This window comes from Salmo trutta, chromosome 25 (genome assembly GCF_901001165.1).
Source record: "Salmo trutta chromosome 25, fSalTru1.1, whole genome shotgun sequence".
Taxonomy (NCBI): domain Eukaryota; kingdom Metazoa; phylum Chordata; class Actinopteri; order Salmoniformes; family Salmonidae; genus Salmo; species Salmo trutta.
The window spans coordinates 31,773,318-31,782,198 of NC_042981.1; the positions used below are offsets into that span (position 1 = coordinate 31,773,318).

Genomic DNA, 8,881 nt, shown 5'->3' on the forward strand with positions numbered 1-8,881 from the left:
AGACTTTACTGAGCTGATAGTAAAAAGGTCAGGCTGCAAGCTTCTGGTGGAGTGCTCTCCCTTAATTGAAGATCCCCTGTACCCAGACAAAGTACAATGTGTGCGTATGTTCTGCAATATGTCTCCTCTGTCCAGACTCTCAATCCCCTTAATTGTCTCCTTCAGTTCCCTAATTAACTGTCGATCCTGTCTACTGCTGAGCCCAGGGTAACACACACCCTTCTATTGATTAGCATTCCCTCCTGTTAACTCATCCATCTGTCTCTATGGGGTGGTGCCGCTAGCTAGCATGATCATGGCTACTGTATATAGTAGTGGAAATCCTGACTATGCAGTCTTTACTCTCCACTCAGTTTGAGGCGTTTCTTTTCTCCGATGTTCCATCCAACCTTTTTATTAGAGTAAAATGTCACGACAGGCCTGATGGAAACAGCAAATCTGTCTGTACTGTACATTTTCAAATGTGGACAAAAGAAAATATGCTAGACAAGGTGGGATCGTTCTGTGTTGGTAAAATGTATGAATGTGAGAAATGGCTGTGGAAATGCCTTTATGTGCAAATATTGATATGAGAACCATCATATCGAAGGCGTTGACATGGTGCGTGGTCCTCCTACTTCAACTCAGGAAAGCATGCAGTTTATTAGGCTACAGATGAAATAAATGATGATGACCTTCACAGGGTGGTGAAAGTGCAAGGTGATGAACTTATGCTCCTTTCCAATAAATATCGAGGGTCATGATGATTGATGCATGGCTGCCGTTTGACAAATAAAATAATCTCACTCTTTTGTCCATAATAATATCATCATGTAGACTACTGTATACCCACATCTGCAAACTGTTGGGTAGAGTGCACATGCCAAGACCAGAGCGGGCACATTCGCTATATACTGTAACACAAACATTATTGCTGGCAAAAAATGTAACCGCAAAAGTAATTTTCACACACAGCCTTTTATGCGCAACAAGTCAATTTGTTGGAAACACATCTCTGGTGGGAAAATGCGCATATTGTTTTATGCAGAATTTCGAATATCTGCATGAAAATCTGTCACCAATTGGATGGAAACCTAGCTACTATCAGGTATTTTTCTTGCTACTGAAAAAGCTGTTGAATTCTTGCATATTTTTGCCCCTCATGTTTATGTTTTACCATTTTTAATGGATAAGTCCCAAAATATTGTCAAGCCTCACATCTGTTCATGGTAATGTAGAAAGAAGCCTGTATCATGAACCATGCTCTACTCATTCAACATGATAAAACCTTCACATTAAAAGCCCTTTTTACTTCACACATCCTATGTTCTATGTGTTTAATGTGGAGTTTCCTAAACATGGTAGCCTATTCACAGCATATGCTCCTAACATACATACAGACAGCACATACATACAGACAGCACATACATACAGACAGCACATACATACAGACAGCACATAACAGGTCAGCATATGGTAAAAGCACTATGATGACAACAGTGGCTGGCCATAATGGCTCGGAAAGGCACTGTATGATTTAAGATGCATAACCATTACCCGCCATACACCCACACACACTCCCACACCTTCTCCATCCTGCTGCTGCTTCGTGGGTTAACACCATCAGCTAGCGACACAACAACACCAGCTTTGCACAAGTAAATGTCCCTAATTGTCAGCAAAGGGAGGCCGATCCCACTAATCCGAACAATGTGTTCTGCTTCCCACCTGTGCCCAAAATACAGGGGGGGGGGGGGCTAGTGGAAGGACTCAGGGTCCCAGTGTCAGGGGACCAGGGACCAGGTGATGCCGGAGCGTCCTTCCCCACCACAGAAGGCCCCTCCCTTGGCTGGGCTGGCAGCTGCCTCCCCCCACTGGGACGTCCCACAGCTGACAGTCCCAGAGTACTGACAGGGGCTCTTTACAGTGTCAATAGCCCCATAAATTAGAGCTAACCGCCTTTGTGGCAGGCGAGGTGTCAGGCCTTTTGGCCCAGCGGCGCTTGTTACCATGATGAAATGTAGATTGAATGGAAGGGGCCTGTGTCCCAGGCACGAGAGCTTGGCCTCCCCCGGTCTTTGTGTCCCATGCACAGCTATTGTCCAGCTCTATTCAGAGCTCTCATGGAGGAGGGGGTTGAAGGGGGACTGAGGAGTTACATCTCTTAATTTCTCCCCTGATCTCGACCTCATCCGTCAGCCATGGGAGGATAAGCATGTATTTTACACGCTTGACTTGTTGCTAAGTGAGGGTGAGTCATTGTTGGGGGTTTGAGTAAATACATGTCCGTGGCTTCCATCCCACATATGTCATTGTTCTGGAGTGTTTGGTAAAGCTAGTCAATCATTGACTCTAATTTTTTTATATAATCGGTTTCATGAAGATATATATATTTTTATCTTTAAATATCTGTTTTGATTTGTTGGTTTCAATAAAAAAAGTTGAAGTACAATACTGCCATATACACTATTATCTCCCAATGAGACTTGGTGTGTATTCTTATGTTTAAACATCCTATGTAAAAATTACCCATATTTACTTGCATTATTCAGATGCGCCTTAGGTATGAATACAGCCATGTCCTTAAGGGACAGTGACAAATCCTCTGGCCCACAGATGAGAAGGCCACAGCCCTGTCCCCCGCCTGCGCCAGACAAAAGTGAATCGCCATCCTGGCGCCCGCGCTGCCCTTTCATCTCCCACACCCTGTTGAAGTGAAGATGGATGATCCCAGAGCTCAGAGTGCCACATTCAACCTCCCTCTGCAGAGCTGCATTGTCTGGCCCTTCTGTCTCTCTTTAGCTCAGGGGTAGGCCTCTCCTCTCTGGGCTGGTTAGCAACCAACACCCTCTCTACTCTACACCCACCCCTCCCCTGCTCAGCATCACTAACTACTACACCCTCCTGGGTCTACCATGGAGAGACCCTAAAATACAGTGCACAGCGATGGTAAATATAATATAGTTATGTTTTACTATTGTAGTGCTACGTAGCCAATTTGAAAATTAAAAACATGAACGACATGCTCAAAAACACAATAGTCTGATGCAAATATAATGTTAGTAGATGTTAATAGATTTACATTTCTGATAGATTTACATTTCTGATGTAAATAGACTGTCTCAAGTAAAACAGCAGAAAATGTTAGTTTTTTTTATATCAAAAGTTTAATTTAGGAAAATAGGACACCTGCACAGAAGGACACAGCACTTTCCATCTTTGTCATTTGTTTCAGTAACACTGATATTGAATAGCCATAGCAGCTATTCTCGCTGTTACATTCAAAAAATAGTTCCAAGAACAACAGTATGTTGTTGTGTGTGCGTTTTAAATCCTTTCAATATAAACAAGGCATGTCAATTGGAAAAATAGCAGCGGCATACTCAATAAAAGATACACTATATACAAAATATGTACAGGTCCTGAGGCTACCAGTGTTTTTTTTACAGTTAAACCAACGATTTTTCTCATTACACTGGCAGTGCGCTACTTTGTCCTGGGTTGGGCCTCAACTTCAGTCCTGAGTGTCGCCTGCTCACTTGCCCATGGAAAAGCTGTGCAGGGTGGATGTGGTGGTTGGTAGAGGCTGGCAGAGCGAGCAGGGACAGGGCATACCAGGGAAGTGCCTGTAGGAGCTGGCTAGGTGGAGAGGGTCCTTCAGCAGGCTCTGTACCGATGCATGGTGGAAGCCCATGTAGCTTGCAGAGGGCGGTGAGTGTGGGGCTGGAGCAGGGGGAGGCGAGGGGTGGTGGAGAGCTGAGGCCGTGCTGCCAACCAGGGAGTGCAGGGACTGGGCCAAGGGGTGCAGTGGGAGATGGGCTGTGGGGGCCGGAAGGGTGATCCGGGGGTGGCTGGTGCGACTCTGGGCACCACTGCCTCCGTACACATCCCCAACCAGCTTTTTCATCTCCTCCAGAGAGCTGGACAACATGAGGATATAGTTACGGGCCAGCAGCAGGGTGGAGATCTTTGAGAGCTTGCGGACAGAGGGCCCCTGAGCGTAGGGCATGACCTCTCTCAGGCCGTCTAATGCCTGGTTCAGGTCATGCATCCTCTTCCTCTCTCTGCCATTCACCTTCAGCCTAAGGTCCTGCACGTCATCACCCTCTTTGAGGTCAGCCCGGGTCTTGCTCTTGCCTCCCCCAGCACAGCGGTCAGCCCTGCCCTGACCGGCAGCCCTGGCTGCCCCCTCCTCCTGGCAGTAGGCCTGAAACATCTTGTTGGAGAAGAAGCTGCCCATGGAGTCGTCCACCACCAGGTCTGGAGATGAGGAGCGGCTGGAGTTGGAGCCAGCGTCAGAATCCATCTCAGCCGTTGAATAAGTCAAAAAATAAACGTTATACACGAAAGTAGAAAAAAAACACTAAATCCCCAAAGCAGTTGAGGTTAGAGCCAAAGCCTTTGGTGAAAAGATATTGAAAAATGTTTCACTCTTTTTTCCCCCCACCGTTCACTGAGGGCCAATGCTCTCTCACTCGTACTTCTGTCAGAGCTCAGTAGATAGCTAGATACAGCAGGCGAAGGCAGGAGATGTGCTGTGTCTGGTCCTCATCAGCGGTCTGTCCCCCTGCAGCTCTACAGGGGTGCATTTATACCCCCGTCCCAACAAAGGAACAATGAGACGCATAATGAAACATTTAGACTCGCAGCCAATTGCAGAAGGGACACACTTTCACTCCTCAGAGCCCACCCTTACCACCCCACCTCGCTACACTCCCACCCACGTTTAATTCCCCATAATCACCACACATTAACTAGAGCAGGCCTGGGTTCACACGTATGTGTTAAGACATAAAAAACACTGTTTACTTAACACAAGACACCTCACAGTTAATCAGTGAAGATTCACATGTACATGTGAAGATATAAAGGACAGAGTTTTTCATCAATGGTCTAAATTTGCAAGTATGTAAAGACGTTAACCATAATGGTTATGGTGTGATAAACAATGTGCAAAATCACATTTTTTTAAATTCTCCCAGTGTCAGCGGGACATTCACCAAAGTAATGCATAATATAGTAATCATTTCAATGCTTGTGCTGCCAGTGCTGGAAATTGATCACTGTCAAGGGTCAATTTAATTCCGTTCCAAAAATGACAGCACATAAAAACAATAACGTGCCCAAAACACGGAACATAGCAAAAGTAAAGCGCCTGACAATAATCCACATAACAAACAAACAATTACACACAAAGACATGGAGGGGAACAGAGGATTAAATACATGCAGTAATAATGGAATGAAAACCAGGTGTGTAATGGAACAAGATGCCATTTCTCATATACCAATAGATATATGAGAAATGGAGCGGCGATGGCTAGAAAGCCGGTGACGTCGATCGCCGAACGCCGCCCGAACAAGGAGAGGAGCCGACTTCGGTGGAAGTTGTGACAATCACAGTTTTATCTGTTGCATTTCATTTGGAGGGAAATGTAACCCAATATTTAAAACAATACCTCAATCTTAATAAGAACAGGAAAATCAGTTCAGTAATAATAAATATTTGCTACTGGCTTGAGAATAGTGATCTTGACATTGACATATTTAATACACTTTGATATGGAACCCTGTATGTGGGGCAATCAGCAGTTGCTACAACCATTTTTGTACTTATAAATTAATCATATGTAACAATCAGTGGCGGTCGGTGCCGTTTAAGATGAGGGAGGATGATTATTTATTTTATGAGCATGGCCTTATTTCTATTACAGCATATTGGATGACTGTCATTCATATTCAATTCACCCAGTTCAATGTAACATCGACTGGTTTAGGCTACTATATGATACTCAAATTTTCCCTGCACTCATCATGAGGTTGCTACAACTTAGCCTATGAATGAATGTTTTCAATGTAGGTGCACAGGTCGAGAGAAATTTGAGTAATCACGGTGACAGACAGTGACACATTCAATCCCGCCTTGCACAATCTTGCCTGCACCTAGCTGATCTAGGGTGTAATCATTTTCTATTGGACAAATTCAGGTATGTTTATCCCCATTTCATCCATTTAAGAAACGTTTTTCAACAGAATCGGTAGAATGAATACACCCCGATCACATACAAAGTGAATCTCATCGACGCGCTCTCCTCCTCTCACCTTTTCCCTTCGCTTGTGGACTTCAGTGTACAACACATCAGCTGTCTGTGACCAGGCAAAAAAAACTTTCCAAACCAAACCTACACATGGCCTACATTGTTGTCACCATATTAACGTCATAGTCAACATAGCTACTGAAACTAACGCTTTTGTAAACCTGCTACAATCATGCAGTTCAGTGAGCAGCAAGAAGTTTAGCAGTTACACCGGCACTCTCTCTCTCTCTCTCTTAATTTGTTCAAAACTGTTCAACTATTGTCTTTCTCTTTGAGTCAACTACTCACAATAATGTATGCAGTGCAGTGCTAGCTAGCTGTAGTTTATGCTTTTAGTACTAGATTCATTCTCTGTTCCTTGGATTGGATGGGCAACATATCAGTTCATGCTGCAAGAGCTCTGATAGGTTGGAGGACATCGTCTGGAAATTGCCATAATTACTGTGTAAGTCTATGGAAGGGGGTAAGAACCATGAGCCTTCTAGGTTTTGAACTGAAGTCAATGTGCCCAGAGGAGGACGGAAACTAACGGTCCTCCGTCTACACCACGGTGTCACGTCCTGACCAGCAGAGGGAGCTAGTGTTTTAGTTTTGGGGTCAGGACGTGACATGTTTGTGTTGGGAATGTTTGTGTGGATGATTGGGACTTCCAATTGAAGGCAGGTGTGTATAGTTGCCTTTGATTGGAAGTCCTATATAGGTGTGTGTGTTTTTCTTTGGGGTTGTGGGTGGTTGTTTTTGCACTTGCTTTGTGAGCCTGCAAAACTGTTTGCTGTCGTGAGTACTGTTTTTGGTTTTCCAGTGGATACTTTACTTGTTTTGTTGATTTAATAAACATGAGTGTCCACAATCCCGCTGCGCCTTGGTCCATCTCTGAAGACAGCCGTTACAGAACCACCCACCACCAAAGGACCAAGCAGCGGAAGAGGAGGAAGCCACAGGAGGAAAAAGTGGAGGAATGGACTTGGCAGGACGAAAGACGATTCTGGGAGGACAAACTAAGGGAGCTAAGGGAACCCGAGAGGCAGCCCCAATAATTTTTTTGGGGGGGCACACGGGTAGCTTGGCCAGGCTAGGGAAGAGCCGTAAGCCAGCTACCCGTGACTACAGGGAGGTGCATATGAGGTGGAGGGCGCCATGTTACGCTGTGGTACGCACCATCTCGCCTATACGGACGCACAGCCCAGTTCGCCCAGTACCAGCGCCCCGCAGGTGCCAGGGCAAGGGGAGCATCGAGCCGGAAGGGGTGATGCCAACCCTGCACTCAAGACCGCCAGTGCGCCCTTTCGGTCCGGTGTTTCCCGCTAGACGCACTAGCATGGAGGTGCGTGTCTCCAGGCTGGCACGTCCAATACCAGCCCCACGCATCAGGAGTCTAGTGTGTCAGCCCAGCCTTGCCAGTCAACAGTCACCAGAGCTGCCCGCCAGTCAACAGTCACCAGAGCTGCCCGCCAGTCAACAGTCACCAGAGCTGCCCGCCAGTCAACAGTCACCAGAGCTGCCCGCCAGTCAACAGTCACCAGAGCTGCCCGCCAGTCAACAGTCACCAGAGCTGCCCGCCAGTCAACAGTCACCAGAGCTGCCCTGAACTGCCAGAGTGGCCAGACTGCCCTGAACTGCCAGAGTGGCCAGACTGCCCTGAACTGCCAGAGTGGCCAGACTGCCCTGAACTGCCAGAGTGGCCCTCCTGCCCTCCGGTCCAGCCAGAGTGGCCCTCCTGCCCTCCGGTCCAGCCCGAGTGGCCCTCCTGCCCTCCGGTCCAGCCCGAGTGGCCCTCCTGCCCTCCGGTCCAGCCCGAGTGGCCCTCCTGCCCCCCGGCCCAGCCCGAGTGGCCCTCCTGCCCCCCGGCCCAGCCCGAGGGGCCCTCCTGCCCCCCGGTCCAGCCCGAGTGGTCCGTCTGCCAGGGTCAGCCCGAGTGGCCCGTCTGCCCGGCGCAGCTATCGGCACCATCAAAGTGGGCGACGCCGAAGGTGGAGCGAGGTCCACGGCCTGCACCTGAGCCACCTCCAGGATAGGTGGGTTGGGGAGGGAGGGTGTAGCACAGTGCCGTCGGTGACGGCAGCCACCCTCCCTTCCCTCCCTTATTGTTTAGGGGTTATTGTTTATGGTTTTTTTGTTGGTGTTTTTCTGTTGGTAGGTGCATTCCGGGGTCTGCACCTTGAGGGGGGGGTACTGTCACGTCCTGACCAGCAGATGGAGCTAGTGTTTTAGTTTTGGGGTCAGGACGTGGCATGTTTGTGTTGGGAATGTTTGTGTGGATGATTGGGACTTCCAATTGAAGGCAGGTGTGTATAGTTGCCTTTGATTGGAAGTCCTATATAGGTGTGTGTGTTTTTCTTTGGGGTTGTGTGTGGTTGTTTTTGCACTTGCTTTGTGAGCCTGCAAAACTGTTTGCTGTCGTGAGTACTGTTTTTGGTTTTCCAGTGGATACTTTACTTGTTTTGTTGATTTAATAAACATGAGTGTCCACAATCCCGCTGCGCCTTGGTCCATCTCTGAAGACAGCCGTTACACACGGTGCTACCCCACAGAGTGCTGTTGAGGCTACTGTAGACCTTCATTGCAAAACAGTGTGTTTCAATCAATTATTTGACGTGAATATATTTAGTATCGTTTTATCTAAAAGGATAACATTTTTTACATTTCACTATATTTATTTTTATGAAATTCACTGAGGAGGATGGTCCTCCCCTTCCTCCTCTGAGGAGCCTCCACTAATACCCATTGATTCTTTAAGAATATAACTTATAAGCTTAGTTCCACTGTCGTACCCCATCAGAACCCGAAATACAGTATAAGCTTGTT

At 47.1% G+C, this 8,881-nt stretch overlaps 1 protein-coding gene across 1 annotated transcript; it reads right to left on the minus strand.

Moving 5' to 3' along the window:
• Positions 1–3,369: 3,369 nt before the first annotated feature.
• On the minus strand, positions 3,370–4,361 carry LOC115162731 (oligodendrocyte transcription factor 3-like). The gene has a single exon (XM_029714191.1). The coding sequence runs from the start codon at positions 4,283–4,285 to the stop codon at positions 3,515–3,517; it is 771 nt and encodes a 256-aa protein (XP_029570051.1). The 5' UTR covers positions 4,286–4,361; the 3' UTR covers positions 3,370–3,514.
• Between the last annotated feature and the right edge of the window lie 4,520 nt (positions 4,362–8,881).